At 45.5% G+C, this 25338-nt stretch overlaps 1 protein-coding gene across 1 annotated transcript; it reads right to left on the bottom strand.

The window, feature by feature from the left end:
* Nucleotides 1–15651: 15651 nt before the first annotated feature.
* Nucleotides 15652–17367, bottom strand: LOC103698023 (uncharacterized). Its single transcript, XM_089927929.1, has 2 exons — nucleotides 17132–17367; nucleotides 15652–17050 (listed from the first exon to the last, which is right to left on the bottom strand). The coding sequence occupies exons 1-2, from the start codon at nucleotides 17365–17367 to the stop codon at nucleotides 15652–15654; spliced, it is 1635 nt and encodes a 544-aa protein (XP_089784055.1).
* Nucleotides 17368–25338: the final 7971 nt, after the last annotated feature.

Genomic DNA, 25338 nt, shown 5'->3' with positions numbered 1-25338 from the left:
TTCATCGGACATCTTCTCTGGTTTCTTTGCTCTACCTCCAAGAGGTAAATAGAGATCCTTCTGGTAAAGGTAATCTTCTATTTGCATCTTCCAAAATCCGAAGTTCGTGCCATTGAACTTCTCAATTCGCAACTTTCCTTCATCCGCCATTGCAGAATAACCAATAGCTCTGATACCAATTGTTGTCGGAGCCCACGCCGGAACCCACTCACACCAGCGCCGCCACCGACGTCGGACAAGTAAGAGAGATACAAACGGATAAGCACTCTCTCGCTCCCTCGACTCCGGACTCAAGGATCACCTCTTCGCTCCGCCTACGAAGGGCAAAAGATTACCCCTTGGTATCAGTAGGGTAAAACACTTGAGCACCGCAACGGATTATCAAAGATCAAAGGAAGAAGAAGGAAGAAAATAGCAAAGCAAACACAAAGATGTAACGAGGTTCGGCTACAAATAGCCTACGTCCTCCACCGCTCCAAATCTCAATAAGGATGAACTGATTACAGAGATAGCACACACCCGAACGATCACAAGCGATCGATCTACAAGAGATTCACACAGAATTCCCCTTGCACAAGAAGTAGGATCCCAATCCTCTTCTTCTCTAGAACCCTAGCCTCACAAACAAGAGTCTCTCTCAAAATACGGCCAATCCTATTACCCTAGGGCTCTCATGAGTCCTATATATAGTCTCAAGACCTTCAGATGATCATAGCCGTCGAAACGCCAACAAAACACCAAAAGAAAAAACTCATCCGTATGATTTCCCGCGAGCCCGAGTCAACTCGGCTGAAGTCCGAGTCGACTCTGGCACGTCTGGACAATTTCCAGTTTAACTGGCACGATCTCGAGTCGACTCCACTGTATCTCGAGTCGACTCGACGATGCTCCGAGTCGACTCGACTGTAGTTCGAGTCGACTCTGACAGTCCAGACAGAAACATGGTTTTTGCGGCTTTTCTCTTCTCGGGTCGACTCGACAGACCTCGAGTCGACTCGACTGTTCCCGAGTCGACTCGACTGTAGCCCGAGTCGACTCTGACAGTCCGCCAGACGGAACTATGCAGAATTGATTCTCCTTCAATTCTCTTCATCACCAAAGGTCTCCACATACCCCAACAGGTATAGGACGACTTTCATGGATGACTAGTGGAAGATCTCGAGAGGCTCGCTGACGGTGGCTAGTGGCAAAAGAGTTGGGACTTTCTATGTTGCCAACGGCACGCAAAACTCCATTGCTGTTGCAGCCATAGATGTGGATGCTAAGGTGTGGCTCCACCGACTGGGGTACATGAGCATCAAGGCATGGTGGCAATGCATCAGATGGGCAAGCTGCAAGGTCTTAAGGCAGTTGAGCTAGATTTCTGTGAGGACTGCGTTCTCGAAAAGCATAAGAAAGTGTTTTTTAGCAAAGATGGTCAACCTAGGAAGCCGAAAAAGCTTGATCTCGTGCACTCTGACGTGTGGGGGCCTGTTCAGGTATCTTCAATTGGTGGAGCTCAGTATTTTCTGACCTTTATTAATGATGTTACCAGAAAGTTATGGATATTCTTTTCACAAATCAGAGGTCTTTGGTGTCTTCAAGAGATAGCGAGCAGCGGTAGAACTCGAGATAGGGAAGAGGTTGAAGTACCTAATGTCACGTACGAAGGGATTTCAAAGCGAATCCCAACAACGTGCGGCTCGGTCTATCGAAGATAACCGATCAGCCTTCCTGGCGTGGGTACCTAGTCTCTATGACTTAGGGGTCACGCCTAACAACAATAATGCAGCGAAACACAACACCAGAAAATACCACGAAGGAGAAGGAGAAATATAGGGGAAGAGAACTTTATTGAATAACCACTCAACTTATTACAATATGCTCTCCTGGCCTCTCCAGCTCTACCAGATACCAATCCTTCCCCTTTGAGGGTCCTCTTATAGAGGAGCAACCTCCAATTACAAGTCCCTCACGAATTCAACTTCCCATGCACAAGATAAGGATGAATTCTAAATAAGATATAAAAACTCCGATTCCCGCAGGATTCTACGCAATCAGATAAAACAGCCAAGTTCGTGCCCCAAACAAACTCAGATTACCATAAAACTGGATTCGTTGGATTCTAGACGAAAAACCTTTCTAGATGGCACTTTTTCCACTTTGAACGGACTTCTGTAGAGTTCCCGAAATGCCCCTCAAAGTGAAAGCGTGTGGAAACAGCGTTACAGCCACGTCTTCTAACCATACACGTTTTTGGTTATAAAAACGTGTTAAAACGTGTCCCTTGCCTTCTGGAGACTTATGCCACGTTCCTCCATCAGTGGCACATATTTTCATGCATCCCAATTTTTCGGATTCAGTCCATGCTTCGAGATAAGCCCACAACGCTGAATCAGTCTCATTGCAGCAGCTTTCCTCCTAATGATGAACCAGCATGTATTCTCAATAATACACGCCTTGGAGCATGTGCCCATGGCCCCATGCTCTTGGGTATTCCTCCTACATCTTGCACACGTTTCTCTAGGTGATCCTAGGGCCCAGATTTGGTCTCCAAGTTGCCCAAATCTTTAGAGAGCACCGTCAGACCTCGAACCCGTCCAGCGACCTGATCTGGTTTATACCTTGATCCGCGTCCGGTCCAGCCCCGATTCGAGGAGCCGTGACACCCTCCCCCACCTAAGCCGAAGTCGCCCCTGACGAGGCTAGGCGGTACTCGTTGATGATGCCCTCGAACTGCCATAGTTCGTCACCATATTTCCAGCTTGCTTCTGAATCTGATAGTCCTTTCCATCGGACTAGGTAGTGCACACGGTTACCCTTTTTCCTGTCTGCCTTGATTTCAGAAACCTTCTTGGTGTAATGAACTCGTACGGCTACTGGAGCTCGCCTGCTTTGAGCCCGGGAAGGATCAGTTGTGTCCTCTTTGAACGGTTTCAACAGGGACACGTGGAACACCGGGTGCACTTTCACCTTGGAAGGCAGCGACAATCGGTATGCTGTCTCTCCAGTTCGATGTGTGATGATGAAGGTACCTTCATACCTCCTCACGAGTGCTTTGTGGTAGCCCGACTTCAATTTCATGTGATGATAAAGCTTCACCAAAACCTGATCACCAATCTGAAATTCAGCTGCCCGCCGCTTTATGTCAGCCCACTTCTTCATCCGTTTGGTCGCCTTCCACAAGGAGACCTGAACCAAATCTGTATCCTCCTTCAGATCCCTCATGAACCTGTAGGCGGTCGGACTACGTCCCATGTAGTCCGCTGCGATACTTTCCGAAGTGTCTGGTTACAGCCCTGTAATCACCTCGAATGGTGATTTACCTGTCGACTCCGATCGCTGTAAGTTGTAGCTGAATTGGGCTTGGTCCAAGAGTTGCACCCAATCTCGCTGGTTGGCACTCACATAGTGCCTCAAATACATCTCCAATAATGCATTGGTTCGCTCTGTTTGGCCATAAGGCCGTGGACATCTTCAGTTCCGTTCCGAGTATCCGAAATAACTCCGTCCAGAACCTCCTCGTGAAGCGAGCATCGCGATCAGAAACGATACTCCGCGGTATCCCCCAATATTTCACCACATATGTGAAGAACAACCGTGCCACGTCCTCCGTATGACAAGTAGTAGGTGCTGCAATAAAGACTCCGTACTTCGAGAAGCGATCCACCACTACCATGATAGAGCTGTTCCCATCCACCAGAGGTAGCCTGATGATGAAGTTCATGGAGACACTCTCCCACGGACGCTCTGGTATAGGTAATGGCTCCAACAACCCACAGGCCGTCGATGTTCAACCTTGTCTTGTTGGCATAGCAGACAAGTGCGAACATACTCCTCGATGTCATCTCGCATCTTCGGCCAATAGTAGTTATGTTCTATGAGAGCTTGGGTCCGATGCACCCCCTGATGTCCCGCCCACATAGAATCATGGTGTTCTCGCAACACCTCGCGCCTCAGCCCTCCGCTTGAAGGCACATAGACACGTCGCCCTTGTGTCAAGATCAGCCCTCCTTCGGTCCAGAAACGGCGCGCCTTGCCGTCTTTGATGAGTTCACCCATGGAAGTGGCCCATTGATCCTTCTCCATCTCGGTCTTGACCCTCTCCATTAGGTTACTTGCTAGTCTGAAAAAGAAAGAGACTGCAGCCAGCTGTGCCTTCCTACTCAAAGCATTAGGGATTGAATTAGTTCGGCCCGGCTTGTACTCGATGTCGAAATCGAATTTAGCCAGAAAACTGCTGCCATCTCGCCTGCTTGGGGGTGAGTTTTGGTTGGGTCTGAAAGTAGCTTGTGGCCACGTTATCCGTGCGCACCACAAACTTAGATCCGAGGAGGTAATGACGCCAGGTTCGAAGACAGTGCACAATTGCAGTCATCTCCTTTTCATGAACCGTATACCTGCGCTCGGTGTCGTCCAACTTCCAACTCTCGTAGGCCACTGGGTGCGCTTCCTGCATGAGAACCCCTCCAATGGCGAAATCTGATGCGTCGGTGTGGACTTCAAAAGAAATAGAAAAGTCCGGTAGCACGAGGACCGGCTCCGCCGTGACCGCCTGCTTGAGACGATCAAATGCCTCCTGACATTGGTTTGACCACCGCCATGGTCGATCCTTCTTTAACAAATTCGTCAGTGGGGCGCATAACTTCGAATATCCGATGATGAACCTCCTATAGTAATTTGCCAAGTCAAGAAAAGAGCGTAAGTATGTAACACGTGTAGGTACCTCCCACTCGGCTATGGCTGAAATTTTTGAGGGATCCATTATGAGCCTTCCATCCCCAATGATGTGCCCAAGGAATGGCACCCTCTGCTGCGCAAACACACACTTCTCCCTCTTCACAAAGAGTTGGTGCTGCCGTAGGGTAGAGAAGACTTGCCTCAGGTGTGCCACATGCTCATCCAACGTCTGGCTGTACACAACAATGTCATCCAAGTATACTACCACAAATTTATCGATGAAATCATGGAGTACACGCTGCATCAAAGCACAGAAAGTTGCTGGTGCATTGGTGAGTCCGAAAGGCATGACAAGGTACTCAAAGCTCCCGTACCTTGTCACACATGCAGTCTTCTCAATGTTCGCCACGCGAACCTGATAGTACCTGCTGCGAAGATCCAACTTGGAAATCCATCGTGCCTTGCCAAGTTGATCGAACAAATCATCAATCCGAGGAATGGGGTACTTGTTCTTCACCATGAGCTTGTTGAGGGCCCTGTAGTCGATGCAGAGTCTCAACGAACCATCATGCTTCTTCTGAAAAAGTATCGGTGCTCCATACGGACTCTTCGAAGGTCGAATGAACCTGCTGTCCACCAACTCCGTTAGCTGCCTCCTCAGCTCCTGGAGTTCAGGTGGGGCCATCCTATATAGTGCTTGAGCTGGTGAACGTGCTCCATGCACCAAATCAATTCGATGATCGATTTCTCTTTTTGGCGGCAATTGCTTGGGTAACTCGGGGGGCATCACATCCCCGAATTCAGTGAGAACACCCTCGATGGGTGCTGGAATCTCCTCTCCTTCCAGTAGTTCTTCCTCCTGAAGGGCCGCAATATATGTTGGAAGTCCCCTTCTCAGCCCCTTAGCAAGTTGCATCGCCGATAGGACTCGCTGCGGAGTCCCTTTAACTCGCTTCCCTGGAACTACGCAAGCTCCACTCGGATTCAGGACCACCACCACATCTGAATCCGGCTTTATCATGGCTTGTAGCTGGGTAAGCAAAGACATGTCAATGACCACCTCGTAGTCGTCGATCGGGGCAACCACCATTGTCACCCGTTCGGTCCATTCGCCGAATTGGATCTCAACATTCTTCGACGTTTCACTGGTAGCCACTTCTGCAGAGTTGACCGCCTTGAACGTGTGTTCATCATGTTTAATCTTCAGATTTAACCTCTTTGCCGTAGCTAGGTCCACGAAGAAGTCAGTGGCACCCGTATCAATGAGTGCCTGAAAGGTGTGACCACCAATGCAGATAGGTGCATAGAGCAGACCTCGTGGCCCCTTGGCCTTCAGGGCATTGAGACTAAGTGAGCCCATCCTTTGGTCGGTCTCTTGCTTCTCCTCCACCGCCATAGATGCTATCTTGCCCCTCAATGGACAGTCCTTCACCTTGTGCGGTCCATTGCAAATATAGCATGAGATAGTGCTGGTACCTTACGCCACCCCTTTGCCCTTCGCTTGGGAAGCCCCTCCACCCGAGGAGCTCGGATTCGAGCATTTTGTACCTCCTTTGTGACATGATTTCGCTCCCCCACCTTTGCCCTATTTCGATGCTTGGGCTTTGGGATCTGTGGGTTGAGTCTTGAACTCGATGAGAGCCTCCGCTTGAGCTATCGCCTCGTTCAAACTTTGGACTCCTCTTCGCTGCAATTCCATCTTTGCCCACGGTTTGAGCCCATCAAGGAAAGTGAAGAGAGAGTCCTCGTTGCTGAGGTCTGGTACCTCCAATAATAATTCGCTGAACTCTCGCACATACTAACACACATTGCCCTTTTGCGTGAGTCGCCGTAGTCGTGCTCAAGCATCATCCTTAGCGAACGCGGGGAAGAATTGCTTTCGAAGTTCAGTTTGGAACTGTACCCAAGTGGTGATTGGAACAGCCCCTCGCTTCACATCGTCGGCCCGAAGTCGCCACCAAAGCATCACCACGTCCCTCAAGAACATGGCCGCCGTGCTCACCTTCATGGCTTCCTCCCTCATGCCGGTAACCTGCAGGTATTGTTCCACAGCAAAAAGAAAGTTATCCACCTCCTTCGCGGACCGTCGTCCGCAGAACTCCTGTGGCTTGAGAACATCAAGCTTGTGCCGAGGGCGTGTAGCCTCTCTTGCAACCTCCATTGTCAATGGAGAAGAGGATACGCCTGTGGTGGTACTCTCCTTTAAAAGATCAACCACCTGATTTTGGAGAGCCTTCACCATGATCTCCAACTCCTCGTTACGCCGCAGCACTTCCGTATAGCGCCGCTCCATATCGAAGGAAATCTGGTTCAGCTGAGCGGCGATTTCACCTCGGAGGGTTGCGTCCCTACCCTCAAGGTCCTCCATCCGCCCTTCAACCTCAACTATTTGGGCCTCGCACCTTCGTAATCGATTGTCGGCGGAGATAACCGGAGATGCAATACGTAACCCATACAAGGAATCATCAATTGGATGTGCTCCACCCATCGTCGTGCCTCCTCCTGAGGCTGGATTGGGATCCACGGTCGAGGATGATGCGTCCGCCATTCCCACCATGGAAGTTACCGTAGAGGTCGTCTCCTTCATTTTTGGTATGGCTCTGATACCAAGTGTCACGTACGAAGGGATTTCAAAGCGAATCCTAACAACGTGCGGCTCGGTCTATCGAAGATAACCGATCAGCCTTCCTGGCGTGGGTACCTAGTCTCTATATGACTTAGGTCATGCCTAACAACAATAATGCAGCGAAACACAACACCAGAAAATACCACGAAGAAGAAAGAGAAATATAGAGGAAGAGAACTTTATTGAATAACCACTCAACTGATTACAATAAGCTCTCCTGGCCTCTCCAGCTCTACCAGATACCAATCCTTCCCCTTTGAGGGTCCTCTTATAGAGGAGCAACCTCCAATTACAAATCCCTCATGAACTCAACTTCCCATGCACAAGATAAGGATGAATTCTAGAAAAGATAGGAAAACCCCGATTCCCGCAGGATTCTGCGCAAACAGATAAAACAGCCAAGTTCGTGCCCGAAATGAACTCGGATTACCATAAAACTAGATTCGTTGGATTTTGGACGAAAAACCCTTCCAGATGGCACCTTTCTCACTTTGAACGGACTTCTGTAGAGTTCCCGAAATGCCCCTCAAAGTGAAAGCGTGTCGAAACAGTGTTACAGCAACATCTTCTAACCATACACGTTTTCAGTTATAAAAACATGTTAAAACGTGTCCCTTGCCTTTTGGAGACTTATGTCACGTTCTTCCATCAGTGGCACACATTTTCATGCATCCCAATTTTCCGGATTCAGTCCATGCTTCGAGATAAGCCCACAATGCTGAATCAGTCTCGTTGCAGCAGCTTTCCTCCTAATGAACCAGCATGTATTCTCAACAATACACGCCTTGGAGCACGTGCCCACGGCCCCATGCTCTTGGGTATTCCTCCTACATCCTGCACACGTTTCCCTAGGTGATCCTGGGGCCCAGATTTGGTCTCCAAGTTGCCCAAATCTCTAGAGAGCACCGTCAGACCTCGAACCCGTCCAGCGACCTGATCTGGTTTATACCTTGATCCGCATCCGGTCCAGCCCCGATTCGAGGAGCCGTGACACTAAGATCCAACAATGGTGGTGAATACTGCAGCAAAGAATTTGAAAATTACTGCGTAGAGGCTAGAATAATTATGTAGAAAACTATTCCGGAAACACCGCAGCAAAACGAAGTTGCTGAAAGAAGAACAGGACGATCAACGAGCATGCCAGGAGCATGAGGATGCATGCTGGACTGCCACAGCAATTCTAGGCAGAGACGGTTAGTACTGCTGCCTATTTGATCAACAGAGAGCCATCTAAGAAGCTACAACTTGGGATTCCTCAAGAAGCATGGACGGAAAGAAGATTGACTTGGCGCACCTACGAGTTTTTGGCTGTACCGCATAGATACATGTGGATTCCACTGAAAGAGGTAAACTAGACGCTAAATCAAAAAGATGCATCTTCGTTGGATATGGTGGTCATCAGTTTGGATACAGATTTTGGATTCAGAAAATAGAAAAATCATAAGAAGCAAAAATGTGATCTTCAACAAGAACGAGATGCAGAAGAACCCAGTTTCAGAAGTAAAACCTAAGAAGCCAAACTTTGTAGATCCTGAAGAGGAGTCTACAAATTCTGATTAGAAGGTTCAGTCCGGGCAAGAGATGGAAACTACAGTTATGGCACCCCCTCCATAGCTAAGAAGATCCAGCCGTACCACATACGAAATGCCTCCTCAGCGATATGATGAGACTCTTAGCTATTTGCTGTTCACAGATAGTAGTGAACCTGAATGCTATCAGAAAGCATTGCAGGTTGATGCCAAGAAGGAGTGGAAGTTTGCCATTAATGACGAGATAAAGTCATTGGAGCAGAATCCGACATGGAATCTGGTGAATCTGCCCAAAGGTAAGAAAGCATTGTCAAACAAGTGGGTTTACAGGCTAAAGGAAGAGCATGACGGTAAGAAGTGATACAAGGCCAAATTAGTTGTCAAAGATTTTCAGCAGAGAGCCGGTGTCGACTTCACAGAAATATTTTCTCCTGTAGTAAAGATGAGCACTATTCGAACGGTGCTGAACATGGTAGCTGCAGAAGATCTACACTTGGAGCAGCTTGATGTGAAGGCAACCTTTCTTCATAGTGATCTTGAGGAAGAGATCTACATGCAGCAGCCTAAGGGATACGTTAAGGGTGACTTAGTGTGCAAGCTGAAGAAGAGCTTATATGGACTGAAGAAGCACCCAGACAGTGGTATCTTAAGTTCAATAGCTTCATGCTTCAGATAGGTTACAAGAGATGCAGTGAAGATCATTGTTGCTACTTCCAGAACTTCGGATCATCTTATATTATCTTGCTGTTATATATTGATGATATGCTAGTTGCAGGTTCTAGCGTACGTGAGATTGCAAAACTAAAAACGGAGTTGTCTAGAAAGTTTGCAACGAAGGATCTAGGAGTAGCAAAGCAGATCCTTAGCATGCAGATCACTAGTGATAGGTTCAAGCACATCCTCAAACTATCTTAGACAGAGTACATTTGCCGAGTACTCAGGAGGTTCAGCATGGAGGGTGCTAAACTAGTTAGCATACCGATAGGTGCCCATTTCAAGCTTTCAAAGGAGCACAGTCCGAAGATACGGGAGGAAGTGGAGGACATGTCTAGAATCTCGTATGCATCGGCGATAGGGAGCTTGATGCATGCAATGTGTGTACACGACCCGAAATTGCTCAAGTAGTGGGAGTAGTGAGTCGCTTCATGAGCTGCCCAGGTTTGGAGCATTAGAGAGCAGTCAAGTGGATACTCAAGCATCTGAAGGGCACGGAAAGCATGGCACTTGCTATGGAGGGTCTGAGTTTCAGCTACAGAAATTTGTAGACTCAAACATGGCAGGAGACTTGGATGCCAGAAGATGCACGACAGGGTACTTGTTCACCTTGGGCGGCGGGGCTGTTAGTTGGATCTCCAGGTTACAACCGGTTGTTGCATTATCGATGATAGAAGCTGAATACGTGGCAGCCACAGAGGCGTGCATGGAACTGATATGGCTTCAAAACTTGATGAAAGAAATTAGGAAGGAGCAGAAGGATTGCAGGTTGTACTCTAACAATCAAAGTGCAATTCATCTAGCGAAAAATTCAGTGTTTCATGCGAGGACGAAGCATATTGATATACGGTATCACTTCGTAAGGTCGATGCTCGAGCATAAGCTTGTCAAGCTGGAGAAGATCCACACTAGTGAGAATCCTGCGGATAAGTTGACGAAGGTCGTCATGGTGGAGAAGCTGAAAGCGAATTCATCCTCTGCTGGTCTTTTTTGAAGACATTGAGGAGGTATCGTTTCGATTCAATTACAGTGGGAGCAAAGAAGCCAGTGTCTACGAGAAGGCACACCTAAGGTCTCCAAGTGAGAGATTGTTGGAGTGTGTGGAGACCCAAGGTGTTTTAGATTGCATGTGGATGCATTTTGGATCGAAATTTTGTATGTAGAAAGCTTCTATAGGTTTCAGCAACAGTGGAGTCGACCCTAGCAATTCTGGAGTCGACTCGCGCTTTGCCGAAGGCGACTCGAGATTGGTCTAGATTTTGGATGTTTCTGTCTCGTTTGAGAGAGTCGACTCGCTTTACGATGGAGTCGACTCGTGCTGTGCCGAAGTCGACTCGCACTGTGCCAGAGTCGACTCGAACTTTGTCTAGATTTCAGACGTTTCTGTTTCATCTAAGAGAGAGTCGACTCACGTTGCGGTGGAGTCAACTCGAGGTTGGGGAGTCGACTCAAGCACTTTAGGAGTCGACTCCATGTTGGACGGGATTTACAAAAATTTACTGAAACAAGAGAAAAGGAGTGCTATTTTTGTGATCTCAAGTATATAAATTCATGGCCAAAGACTTTGGGTACATGAATGGTTGTGATGGCTAGGGTTAGAAACCAGAGAGAGAGAAAGACATAAAATGTGAGAGATTGAGAGGAAGATTTTTCTCTTATAAAAGAAAGAAGTTTGTTTCTCCTTTGTTCGAGCAATCGGTTTTTGATTGACTCAGGATTGTGCTCTTCATTGTAATTGTTCTACTGCAATAGAATCGGATGGTCTTGAGGAAGTAGGCAAGTTTTGCCGAACCCTGATAAATTCTGGTGTGTCTTGTTAACTGTCTTCTATAGTGATTTGTTTTGTATTGTTTTTCATCTCGTACAAGGTGTAAGATCCTACGGTTCCACGTTAGGATTGTCCTCCCCAACAAGTGGTCGAAGTCTACTGGGGATTCTGGGCTCTCCTTGTTTGTTCATCTTCGAACGAGTGGTATCTAAGCATACCATGATTTCTAACATCAGAATCCTATCTAAAGACTTACATAAGGAAAATTACACTTTAAACTCTCAACTTCCAATAGTTTATGGTTATTTGTTGAGTTGAACATCTATCTGTTAGGCATTTAATTCTGGTGTATTATCGGTTGAAGTTTTTGAAAAATCTAATTCACACCCCCACCCCCCCTCCCCCCCCCCCCAACTCTTGGTCTACATAGCTGGTCAACAAGTGGTATCAAAGCCCTGGTACTCAAGCCACACATTGATCTTACCATCAAGAGTTAAAGATCTGTGGCATCCCCTATAGGTACCTCTCTAGTTGAGGGACAATCCATAAACAAACCTCCTCTATTTGTTGTAACAAACTATACATTTTGGAAAGCATGCATGCACATTTTTACTTAAGCACTTGACTATGACATATTGAATGCCATAACAAATGGTCCGCACACACTTACAAAGTTTATTGATAGTGTGTCTCTTCTTAAATCTAAAAGAAAATGAGATGAATTTGATAAAAAAAATGGCTCAACTGAATGCTAAAGCTATGAATATTTTGTATTGTTATTTAGATGCTAATAAATTTAATAAAATATCTACTTGTTCTTCTGCTCAAAAAATATGGATAGGCTGGAAGTAACTGACAAAGGCACTAACCAAGTTAAAGAATCTAAAATTAATATGCTCATTCAAACTTATGAACTATTTAGAATGGAGAAGAGTGAGTCTATATTTGATATGTTTACTCGTTTCACTAATATTATTAATAGTTTTAAATATCTTGTAAAATCATATACTAATAGTAATATGGTGATAAAGATTCTTAAGTCATTACCGAGAACATGGGAAGCCAAGGTCACTGCCATCTAAGAAGCAAAGGACCTCAACATCCTTCCTCTGGAAGAGCTGTTGGGTTCGCTGATAACACACGAACTATCCATGAAGCAGAACCAGAAAGAGGATGAATCAAAGCAAAAAAGAACCATTGCTCTCAAGTCAAATGCTCAAGAAGAACATAAAAGCAAGGAATCTAACAATACATAAGGGGATAAGGAAATGACACTAATAACAAGACGGTTTAGAAGATTTATGGCAAGAAAAGAGACCTTTTGCTAAGGGGGAGCTGAGCAAAGATAAGAAAAAAGAGCATCTGCTAAGATGTTATGAATGCAAAAAACTTAGCCACTATAGAATAGACTGCTCACTATTGAAGAAAGCCTAGAAAAAGCCAAAGGAGGCAATAGTCGCCACATGGAGTGACAGTGACAAATCGAGTATCGAAGAGGAAGAAACAAAAGAAGTTGCAAACTTATGCCACATGGTTCATAAGGATGAGGTAAGTTCTGAATTTTTGAATGATTTCATATTTGATGAACTGCAAGAAAGCTTTATACGATTTATTAGATGAATTAAAAAAAACTCAGCCATAATGTTGCCTAGAAGACAACCCAAGAGGGAGGAGGGTGAATTGGGTTCTAATTTAATCTGGATTCCTCATATTTTATCTAATGTGATTAATGAAAGCTTTCTTGATTTAAAGCAAATGTAATTGAGTAATCTATAAAAAAACAGTAAGAAAGTAAAGCAAGATAGATCACAACACAGACACAAGGTCTTTATAGTGGTTCGGAGCCAACCCTTGCACCTACATCCACTCCCCAAGCTTCTCTTGGAAGTTCACTATAATCTCAAGATTACAGCCCGATTGTTTTACAAGCTCACAACCTAATTTGTTGTTTTCACTGGATCACAACGAACTTGGTCGGTTTTTTCTGGCACACTAACTAAAACCTCTCCATTTGTTTTCTTTTTTTTGGATAAATGTAAGTGTGTATATATCCAAATTGAAGAAATGACGTACAAATGCACAGGCGCATACCCCAAAAATCAAAGGCTAGGAGGGCATACCCCTCTAGCCACAACAACTAACTACAAAGCTTGTAAGAACAAAATGATGAGAGTATCAAAAGATATCATCAGAGAATTCCCACGAACTGTGAAGCCATCTATTAGCAGGAGATGGAATCACACGCCGTGTGAGATTAATCCGAGTCACAATACAAAAAGTAATCTCTCTTAGAAGAACACACTCATGTGTAGGGCCATCGCCATGCAAACGAGCATTACGTTTTCTCCAAATGTAGGAGACCGCAGCTGCCACCACAAGCTTTGCAGTTCGACCCAAGAGTGAACGACCATCCATTTGAGAAAGCCAAGAGATCGTATATTACACGAGGCCCAAAGAACGGACCAGATGTGCTGAGAGAATGGGCACTCAAAAAATAAATGATCCACATCCTCATTCCCACCCCCACACAAAACACATTGGGCGACCTGAATAATGCCAAAGCGTATAAGCTTAGCTTGAGTATAGAAGGCATCCTGGATGGCTAACCAAAGAATAAAGGACATCTTTGGAATAGCTTGGCTATGCCAAACAAGCTTCCCCCAGTCCACTCTACTATGACGCGGGCGCAACGACTCCCAAATACCACGAACAGAGAAGGAACCCTTCGGAGCATAAATCCATTGCAAGACATCCGACTTTCTGCTATCTGGTCGAAATGAAGTAGGAGTACTACTAATGAGCTCAAGCCATGCAGGGGAGCGAGAGATAGGCCAGTGCCACTCCTGGCCGTCAATAATAGCCTCCACCTTGGCATTCTGCCCAAGGCCAGACTCATAGATAAACTTTTCCCCAAACACCTCAATAAGAGGACCAAGGGGATGCCAATGGTCAAACCAAAGTGAAATACTACTCCCATTGCCCACTCGATATCTCATCTTCCATCGGACAAGGCTGTGAAGACTAAGAATCTTCCACCAACTCCAAGAGCAATCCTTGGGGTATTTGATCTCCCAAATACTTCTTCCTCGCAAAAGATAAGAGCGAACCCAAGAAGACCAAAGAGAGTTACCGTCATCATTACGCCCATAAGTGTTTGGTCATGGCTGCCCTATTCCAAGTCACCATGTTCTTAATGCCCAAACCCGCTTCCTCCTTAGGTAAACAAATATTGTCCCATACTACCTTCGCACCTCTAGTGCTAAGCTCACAACCCTTCCAAAGGAAAGAGCGTAAAGTGGATTCCACCTTCTTAATAATTGGTTTGGGCAAGATGAATAAGGAGGACCAATAAACTTGGATGGAAAACAAAATAGATTTGATGAGTTGTAATCTACCTGCAAAGGAGAGAGCACGGCAAGTCCAACTCTTGGTTTTGGCAATAATCCGGTCCACCAACACCTTACAATCAGTAGCCTTTAACTTAGTCGTTATAAGTGGCACACCAAGATAAATCGGAAGCGCTCCTTCATTATACCCAAGGATATCCAAAAGCTGCATTCGAAGCTCGAAAGGCACTCCACAAATGAACATGCTGCTCTTATCTGGATTTGGTATAAGTCCAGAGAAGTCTCGAAATTGCTAAAGACAACCACCGATCAAAGACACAGAAGCCAAATCCGCTTTACAGAAAATCATAAGATCATCTGCAAAGCACAAGTGAGAGATCTTTTTCTTTTAACAACACCAATGGTACTTGAAACCACTGTCCCTTACCATATTAGCCATCAGACCCGAAAAGACCTCCATGGCTAGGACAAAAAGATAAGGTGACATAGGATCCCCTTGCCGCAAGCCCCGACCCCCAGGGAAGAATCCATGAAGTTCGCCATTAATAGAGATGGAGTAGCGAGTAGTGGAGATATACTCCGCAATCCATCTAACAACTCTATCCAGAAACCCCATAATACGTAATACAGCCAGTAAAAAATCCCACCGAATGGAGTCATATGCCTTCATTAGATCTACCTTAAGAGCACATCTCGGAGAGCCACTAGAGCGATGATAGTTCCGCATTAACTCTTGGCAGAGGATAATATTATCACTAATACGTCGACTCGCAACAAAGGCCGTTTGGAAAGGTCCCACCAATCCCGGAAGTACCACCTTCACCCTATTTGCTATGAGCTTTGCAATACACTTGTAAACAGTGTTACAACAAGAAATTGGTCAAAAGTCCTTTACCTTGGTAGGGTTTTGAACCTTAGGAATCAAAGAAAGTGTTGTAGCATTTACTTGTTTCAGAAGATGCCCGAAGGAGAAAAAAGATTGGATAGCCGTTATGACATCTGCCCCAACTATATTCCAGGCCTCTTAAAGAAGCCAGCACTAAAACCATCTGGATCGGGAGCCTTGTTGTCCTTCAAAGAGAACATCACCATCCTTATTTCGTCATCTGAAACAGATCGATCTAAATCCTCCCTCTGAATCTCAGTGAGCCGCTTTGGAAGGACTCGCTGAAGCATGTCCTCATCAACACTCACAACCGCATGAGAACCTAGAAGATTCTGAAAGAACTGCACAATTGTGTCACTGACCTCACCCAGAGTCTCCACCCGAGCCCCATCATCAATAGAAATAAATGTGATCTTGCTACGACTCTGAAAAAGCTTCATAGATTGGAAGAAGAACCTCAAATTCTTGTCTCCCAAATTCAGCCACTGAACCCAAGCCTTTTGCTTCAAAAAACTTTCTTCCGCTCTGCTCAACTCCAAATAATCCTTAATAAGCCTTGACTCCTTGGTGTGAAAAGTCAAGTCAAGGAGATGACGCTGAATCATATGTTGTACCTCCTCCAAAGCCTCTTTAGCTCGCACCACTCGCCGAGGCAAATTTGTAAAGAACTCCTCATTGAACTTTTTCAACTCCCCTTTCAAATGCTTCAACTGATGGCATAGTTGACACATCGGACTTCCTTTTACATCTATAGCCCATGCCTTAGCTACCACGGATAGAAATTGCGGATGCTCAGCCCAAAGATCAAAGAATTTAAATGGTGTTTTTCGCGAAGGTAAGGCAGCAGGTGTTACGACCATTAGAGAATGATCCAAAACACCGGAGGGAGGAAAGTAAGCTTCAGAGCCTGAAAAGTCACACTCCCATCTCAAATTGGCAAGGACCCGGTCTAGCTTCTTCATAATAGGAGCCTTGTCCTGCCGATTAGACCACGTGAAGAGACAGCCATTTTGTCGTAAATCACTTAGGCCATATTGAAATAAACAAGTAGCAAAGTCATTCTGCCAAGAAGGCCAACTATGAGAGCCCCCAACCATCTCCTCTTGTGACTTTATGGCATTGAAGTCCCCCATGAGCACCCAAGGAGAAGATTTCCATCCCACACTGCGAGAAACTAAATCAGCCCACAATTCACTCCACTTAATAGGGCAATTATCACCATACACAATCGAGACAATGAAAGAGGAATTCTTAGCAAGATCCCTAACATGCACATGCATCACTTGGTTGGATGAATTTATAAGAACCACAGCCACCTCCTGAGGATTCCAACCAATCCAAATCCGTCCATGAGAAGAAGCATTATAGTTGCACAGTAAACCCCAATTTCGAAAGATGGTGTTCGCCACCTTTTCTTTATTTCTCACTTTAACTTTAGTTTCCACCAAATCACAAAGTGACAATCTTTCCTTTCGAATAAGTAGTTGCACTTCTGAATGCTTTAAAGGGTCATTCAAACCCCTAACATTCCAACAGCCAATAATCAATAAAACTAAGAAAAGAGAGAGAAATCAAGCTCCATAAAGGATTACCTCCATTTACCCTCCCCCCCCCCTCGGGAAGTAGTATTTCCGCCCTTTCTTGACCTTGCCACCTGACCCTTTCATCTTCTTTTTTTTAAGCGAGTCCTTTGCCTTAATAGCCAACTGATTAGCCATAGGAGTAGTAGCACCATCAGCACAAATAGCTAGCGGTTGTGGAGTAGCTTCATCCATTTTGGGTGTATGCTCTTCAACATCATTTTCAGAAAAATAGCACTCTCCCTCTTCAAATTCCATATTATCCTGAAGGTCCTTCCTTAAAAGCAATAAATGGAAGTGTGGACTTCTCATCCATCCTCTCCGAGCTAGGTGAATGTAAAACAATCGCATTAGATGGTGTTTCTTCCAATTCACGCCCACAAGGTGCTGTCAACCCTTTATTCACACAATGAGAAGTTGAAGGTACCCCACATTCCACCGGTGACTTTCCTTTTTTACGCCTTGTAACTTCTTGCCATTCACCTTCACTAGTAGAACCCACCTTAGGCACCACTTTGTCACCACCATCGATCTTAGAAACCCAAACTTGCTTTGTTTTCTCCTTGGCCATCTTAGGGCAAGTGTCATTCGAATGGCCAAACACTCCATAAAGTCCACATTTATGAGGCAGCCACTCAAAGTCAACAGCAACACATATTTGCTCCCCATTAGGGCATTGCAAATCAAATTCCTTAATTAGATCCTCAGAAGCATCAATCTCCACACAGACCCGAACAAAACTAAGTCTTTCCTTGCAAGGGTGATGTGATCCGCATGCAAAGGAATCCCAATAGCGCTAGCCACAAAGCTTAAGCCTTGAACCGTCCAATATTCAAGTGGCACATTGTAAAGCCGAACCCACACCGGGATCTTCCGCATATCTTCTTTGGCCAACTTCAAGTTAGGTTGCCATCTTTTAAGCACTAGCGGCCTATTCGCCATATGCCAAGGTGCCTTGTCTAGGATGTTGTATGCATGCTCAACGCTATCAAACTTGAAGAAGAAGAAGCCACTTTCAGAAGCTAGAACCTCTTTCAATCCCGAACTACCCCATATCTTATGAGCAATCGAATTCACAATTGGAATGGGAGCTTATTTCCAACCAAGTAGCCAATGAGAGTAGCCTTCCATACCTCACACCCTTCTTCAACAATGCTAGGAGGTGGTAGCACCTTAACCCGACCTTCTTCTCTCAATGGTGGTATTTGGCAACCCCAAGGCTATTCGTGCAGAACTAGCATCCACCACTCCCTTCTTGTCACCAAGAACAACCTTTGAAGAAGCAGCACCACCACACTTAGACCTACTCCGATCAAGATTCAAAGCACCACAACCAGAACCTAAACAACCAATAACTCCACCACCAACAAGATTCTTCTTCACCTCACTATCATTCGAAGGAGAATCCATCAAAGAGGTGAAAAGAAGAGCCCACCAGAACCAAACAATCCCACAGAAAAAAAAACACCAAAGTAATCGGATCAAAAAGAGGCTAATCCAACTACAGAAGAGAGAAAAGAAGGAACAATCATAATCAATAAGAAGAATCAAGGATGATCACGAAGGAAGAAGAGAAATAAGAGAGGGAGGGAGGAAGAGAGAGAGGTCCTCATTAGACACCCTCTATTCTTGACTCATTAGACACCCTCTTTTCTTGGCTTGGCAAATTACTATAGGAGGTTCATCACCGGATTCTCCTTTTCTTGGCTTGTTTTCTTGGGCTCACAAACAACCCTGTTGGTTTTTCCTAGCTCACCAACAAACCTTAACAGAGAAATAAGGTTTAAAGATTACAAGCTTCTAGATAAATAGATATAACACTATAAGCAAAATGTAAAGTAAGAAGTCCTCAAACATATTTTGGTGATGGAAAGCTTTGCTTCTCCTTTACTGGATCCTCTCTTGAATGTGCTTGTAATTGAGGAATACTTCAATGAGCCTTTAATGTGAGGAGTGCTCTGAAATCGCTTGGGATGCAATAACTTCTCTTTTTCGCTTTGAATGGCTTTAACTCTCCTTTAGTGGTTGATAGACTTGAATGCTTTCAATGAATTTTTTTCTCTTCTTGTATAGTTAATACTTAGAACCACCTTTTATAGCTTTCCTCGAAAACTAGCTGTTAGAGAGGAGAAAAGAGCAGTTCTAGCAAAACTGCATGTCCTGACAAAGTATCCATTGAGATCGGAGTCGTCTCGCTCGTCTTGAAGTCAACTCGGCTGAAACAAGAGACGTCTCGTAAAAAATTGGAGTCGACTCGAGTTCTAGCTCTTTCAAATTGGTTCTCTGTCTATCTTGTAAGAGTCGGTTTGAAGAATTTAGGAGTCAGCTCGCCCACGACATTTTCAAATGTGAACTACCAGTTATTCTCTAGGAGACGGCTCGAGGAATTTTAGAGTCGGCTCGCGTTTTGGTCTGTGCGAAACTGATGTCGGCTTTTTACTATAAGAGTCGACTCGTGAATAGTTGGAGTCGACTCGACCACTTTGCTGAAGAAATTACTTTGTAGCTTCAATTTGCATGAGATGGCTCGAAACTTTTGGGAGTCGACTCACGTACTGTAGCTTGAAAATTCGTTCCCTATTTCCTCTGTATGAGTCGGCTCGGAAATAGTTGGAGTCGACTCGTAAACTGTGCCTTGAAAACTTGCTCTCTGACTTTCCTGTAAGAGTCGGTTCTCGAAGAGTTGGAGTCGACTCGAGCACTGTGCCTTAAAAATAACCTCTTTATTTTTTTCTGTAAGAGTCGACTCAGGAACAGTTGGAGTCGACTCGCGCTCTATACTTGAAAAACTGTTCTCCATCTTTACTGTAAGAGTCGACTCGCCTTATCTGAAAGTCGGCTCGAGGAAGTGCCAGACAGTAACCATGTGCTAGAGTCGACTCGAGAGATCTAGGAGTCGACTCGAGTCCAAGGCAAATGCTTTAATGGTTCCAAATATGAGTAAGTTCATCTTGATTTTTCTAAACCATTTTCTAAAGCATTCTTTATAAATTTACAAGTCATTTACTTAAAACACTCACTTGAATTTATTAGTACAATATGAAATATACTCAAGTATTTTGAGCTCATCAAAATCAAATAGAGGATCAACAATCACTCAGCAATCTTTCCCTTCTTGATGATGACAAAACATTGAGTATATGCAAGTGAATTAACATATACTAAGTATTGAGTCAAAAAGATCAAAGAGAATATCATGTCTGAATTTAATCTATCCAAGGTGTGAAAGGTATGAAAAATAAACTCTTAAACTTAAGGCTCCTCCTTTCATTTGGAATGGTATAAGCATTTATAACATGCATTCAATTGTTTTGCTTATACATATTTAACTATTCTTTTAGTTCTTTATAGTGCTTCAGTTCTTCAGTTTTGCTTGTTTTCTTCTTGGTACTTTTCAATAATTCTTTTCCAATATTTATTTTTCTCCCCCTCAATCAATACATTCTTATTCTAATTCTTGTTATGCTTTCTCATGTTTTTTTTTATTTGTTTTTTTTCAATCAATCCATTATTATGCTAATTTTTCTCTCCCTTTTTGTCATTAGCAAAAGATTAGTTATCACCAAAACCAAGCATGAATGAATATACACAATTTTTAGGGAAAGAGAGATACTATCATTTCATTTCATCAAAAAGTTGATTGCATTTGTGATGTAAGAGTGAGTACAAGTGATGGCAAAATGAACCTTTCAGTACAAGATGTTCAATACAGGACTTTAAAAAAAAATTCATTACATGTAATCCTAATCCTCATCTGAAGTGATATTTTGAGGACTACTGGCCTTAGTAGGATGACCCTTGGAACAAGGTCTATGAGATATAGTACATGATGCAATCCATGTGGGCTGAGTGCACCGGGAAGGCTGGAAAGATGGTCCTGCACTCTGTCACTCCAGTCTGGTGGCGATCTCCTCCATACTAGTCCCAATGCGCTGGAGTCGCTCCCCCTGAAGGCGAGTCAAATCGCCCACGATCCCCCCCTGGGTTTCATGGTTCTTTTCTTGGTGTTGGCGGCCTCCATCCTTCTCTCTTCCTTCTTCCATCCGCAAGGATAAAAGAAAGGGGCAGCCAGGTTGGTCTTCCTCCTCCTCTTCATCAGTTGCATGGAAGAAAACATAGAGAGGAAGGTGTTCCTCTCTTCCCTCCTTCTTCTTCCTTCTTCCAAGAAAAGGAGAAAGCACTTCTCTTTCTCCTTCTTCCTCCTCTTGGAAGCAATCAAGAGTTGATTGCTCAGAAGAGTTTTAACCGTCAAAAGGGATCTCTGCAAGGGAGCTAGCATCCTGGTGAGATTGCAACCTCGATCGATCCAGATCTTCGTGTGGATACCCATAGAGGCCGGACGCTTGTGCGGCTTCAAGAGAACCCGATCTCCATGATTATTAGATAGCGGTGAAGATCTACCCGCTCAAAGGTAAAGATTTGATCTTTACAATTTTTAATTGTAGATCTAAAATAATCAAGTTTTAATTTTAATCTATCCTTTAAGATTTCATAATTTTTTGAGTTAGAAAACTCATAATTTTTTTGATATCTACGTTCTCCGGGACGTTCATGAGATGAACGACCCCACGCATTTACTTTCGCTGCGATCGTTGCGACACGTGCGAGGGTAATCTGACATGAGGGAGCCTCTTCAGCTTGCAGTCGACATTATAGGGTGCCCAGAGCTCTGGCCAGAGCGCCATTCCATGTTCTTGCAGTCGAGAGAGCCACTTCGGCTCACGGTCGACACTGCAGGGCGCCCCGAGCTCGGGCTGTGGCGTCATTGCATATTTTTGCGGTCGAGGGAGCCTCTTCGGCTTGCGGTCGATACTACAGGGCACCTCGAGCTCAGGCCGGGGCATCATTGGCATGGAGTTGAAACCAATCACATCTTCAGACCAAATCTGCTGTGTCCTTTTGTAGTGTAGGCCCATAGTATCCTTGCTACAGAATCTTATGCATCAAGGCTCTGCTTCCTTGATGGCTTTTGCAGATTCCTTCGTACACCTCCCACATCACATAGTCAGCCTCTGAGGAGTGGCGATGTGAATGACTGGTGGTACAACATGCCCCCAGGTACTGAGTCGCGTAGCGCTCAATTCGTTGGGCTTCAAGCTTATCCGTAGGGAGGACTCCATTTTGTAGGAAGTTGATAAAAGGGTCCATCCAACTCGGCTTGGTTTCGGTGCACAGGACTGTGTCACGGCTCCTCGAATCGGGGCTGGACCGGACGCGAATCAAGGTATAAACCAGATCAGGTCGCTGGACGGTTCGAGGTCTGACCATGCCCTCTGGAGATTTGGGCAACTTGGAGATCAAATCCAGGCCCTAGGATCACCTAGGGAAACGTGTGCAAGATCTAGGAGGAATACCCAAGAGCATGGGGCCGTGGGCACGTGCTCCAAGGCGTGTATTGCTGGTTCATCATCAAGGAGAAAGTTGCAACAACGAGACTGATTCAGCGTTGTGGGCTTATCTCGAAGCGTGGATTGAATTCGGAAAATTGGGATGCATGGAAATGTGTGCCACTGATGGAGGAACGTAGCATAAGTCTCCAGAATGCAAGGGACACGTTTTTATAACTAAAAACATGTATAGTTAGAAGATGTGGCTGTAACGCTGTTTCCACGTGCTTTCACTTTGAGGGGCATTTCGGGAACTCTATAGAAGTCTGTTCAAAGTGGGAAAGGTGTCATCTGGAAGGGTTTTTCATCTAGAATCCAATGAATCTAGTTTTATGGCAATCCAAGTTCGTTTGGGGTACAAACTTGGCTGTTTTATCTAATTGCGCAGAATCCTACGGGAATCGGGGTTTTTCTATCTTATCTAGAACTCATCCGTATCTTGTAGAGAGAGAGGGAAGTTCGTGAGGGACTTGTAACTTGAGGTTACTCCTCTACAAAAGGACCCTCAAAGGGGAAGGGGTGGTATCCGGTAGAGCTGGAGAGACCAGGAGAGCTTATTGTAATCAGTTGAGTGGTTATTCAATAAAGTTCTCTTCCCTTGTATTTTTCCTTCTCCTTTATGGTATTTTCTGGTGTCGTGCTTCACTGCATTACTATTGTTGTTAGGCGTGACCTAAGTCATAGAGACTAGGTTTCCATGTTAAGGAAGGCTGATCGGTTCTCTTCAGTAGACCAAAACGCACGTTGTTGGGATCCGCTCTAAGATCCCTTCGTACGTGAAAACTGGCTCAAGATCTTCTGTGCTTGGTGCCTTCAGATACTCGAGGAAAGTGGTCCTCGGGAGCTCAGCCGAACTAGATGTCGCTAGCTTTGACAGCGGGTCGACCCTCGCGTTCTCCGACCTCGAAATATGCTGAATATCGAAGTTGTTTAAAGTCGAAATGAAGTCCTATACCTTTTGGAGGTATTTCATCATTGATGGCTCTCGAGCTTTGCAATCTTCCAGGACTTGGCTCACCACCAGCTGGGAGTCGTTGAAGACCTTCAGGTAGCAGACGTTGAGCTCTTTTGCTAGCTTTAGCCTTGCAACTTTTGCTCTCCTCATGGCGCTTCTTCTGCATCTTAAAAGACTGTTCGACTGCCTGCCGCCGTGAGGCCATGGCATCCTTCGGCTTGGCATACTTTCGAGGTCGGGCTAGCATCTTTGTAAAATTGGTGGAAAAGTTCTTTTTGATGGAGAAGAGAAACTTGTAGGACCGAGGACCAGCCTTCAATGCTGACATAGCGATGGACTGGTCGAGATCGCGAACCTCCCATGTAGCCAAGGTGAAGTGATCAATATAGTCCTTTAAGGATTCTCTCTCCTTCTGTTTGATGTCGAGGAGGAAATCTGAGGTCCGACGATGGCACCGGCTGGCAGCAAATGGAGTTGCAAACTGCCTGCCCAACTGCTCAAAAGATAAAATCGAGCCGGGCCTTAGTCCGAAAAATCCAAGACGAGCTGCTTTATGGAGGGTTGCCATAACGGCCCTGCAAAGTAGGACGTCTGTGGCCCCTTGGAGTGTCATAAGGGCTTTGTAGCTTTCCAAATGATCTATGGGGTTGGACGAGCTATCATACTGCTCGATTTGCAGCATCTTGAACCTCGAGGAGATTAGCTCGTCAATGATCCATCGAGGGAATGGAGACTCAGTTGTGAATTTGGGATCGACATCGCGCTTCAGGCTTTGGTCTCGGAGCACCTGGATCTGTCGCCCCAACTTCTCGACTTTTCTATCGAGCTCGGCTATGGGCAGAGCTCCTGTTGCATCTCGGCATGGGGTAGACCCTGCCTCCGATGGTTGCTCTCGTGCTTGGAGCTTCAAACTTTGATGCAAACTTTCAGGATGATGTTTGCGCAACAAGCCCTCCTGGCTTAGGGATTGAGCTCGGTGGGAGCTACAGTATTGATGACGCTCCCTTTCGTCGGCCATTGTGCATTGCTTGGCCTGAGAATGACGTCGCGAGCGCTGTCCTAAGGACTCACGCCTGCGAGAAAGGGGTGCAGCCTGGGCTTCTGCTTGCTATAGTCCTTGAACGGCCGCGTTGAATGTTTGAACTTGCTGGACAAGCAGATTAAGCTGCTCTGGCTGGATGTGAGGAATTTGTTCCATCGGTGCCGCACGAGGTGGGCTTTAGAGCAAGTTGCTGGGAGTTGGTGCCTGGTGCCTCGATCCCTCGACTCCTCAACCTCATGATCATGACTCAGGCCCATCCTCTAGCGCCAGATGTTGGGTTGAAATTTGGCTTGAGGGTGACCACGTCGGAGGTATCTGAGAAGCCGCTGGTCGAGATAGAGAAAGGGAGCCGACCTCCTGCGCACCGGCATACTTGCACGAAGCCATAACTAGGGATTCCGGCGAAGGCCCTCCAATGGCTAAGTTAGTGTTGATCCAGAGTTTTTGGAAAAGGTTTATGAGTGCTTTCGATGGCCTCTTATGGCTTACCGAGGGCCTTTTCCTACCCTCTTTCTATAGGGTGAGGATCTCGGCCATTACTTAAAATCTCGAGCCGAGCTGTGATCAGCTAGCTAGTCATTAACCGTTATTTGGAATCTGGAGCCGAGCAGTGATCTGTTGGCCATTAGTTGGAGGCGGTGCGAATCACGGAGATCAATCCCGTAGGTAGAGGATTAAGGAGATATTTTTTTAGATTTGTTTGAATATGGATTCTGAGGATCTGCAAGATCTTCGACGGGATCAAGGTTGGTAGGGCCAAGGTCAGCTTGGCCTCAAGCCGAGGTCGGCACGGCCTTCGGTGGGGTCCGAGGTTGGCCTGGCTCTTTGCAGGACCGAGGTCTGGC

This window comes from Phoenix dactylifera, chromosome 16 (assembly GCF_051530095.1).
Source record: "Phoenix dactylifera cultivar Ajwa chromosome 16, Ajwa_hap1_PhDact_Kaust_v1.1, whole genome shotgun sequence".
In the NCBI taxonomy this organism is placed as follows: domain Eukaryota; kingdom Viridiplantae; phylum Streptophyta; class Magnoliopsida; order Arecales; family Arecaceae; genus Phoenix; species Phoenix dactylifera.
Note: the sequence above shows the minus strand (reverse complement) of the source record. Positions and strands in the feature narration are given on the sequence as shown.

Excerpts from the sequence above, each read along its gene's own strand:
- LOC103698023 (XM_089927929.1), bottom strand. The coding sequence starts at position 17,367 with ATGGAATTTGAAGAGGGAGAGTGCTATTTTTCTGAAAATGATGTTGAA. Across the intron at positions 17,051-17,131 it reads TTCCCGAGGGGGGGGGGAGG|GGGTTTGAATGACCCTTTAA; the intron begins GTAAATGGAGGT and ends TTGGAATGTTAG.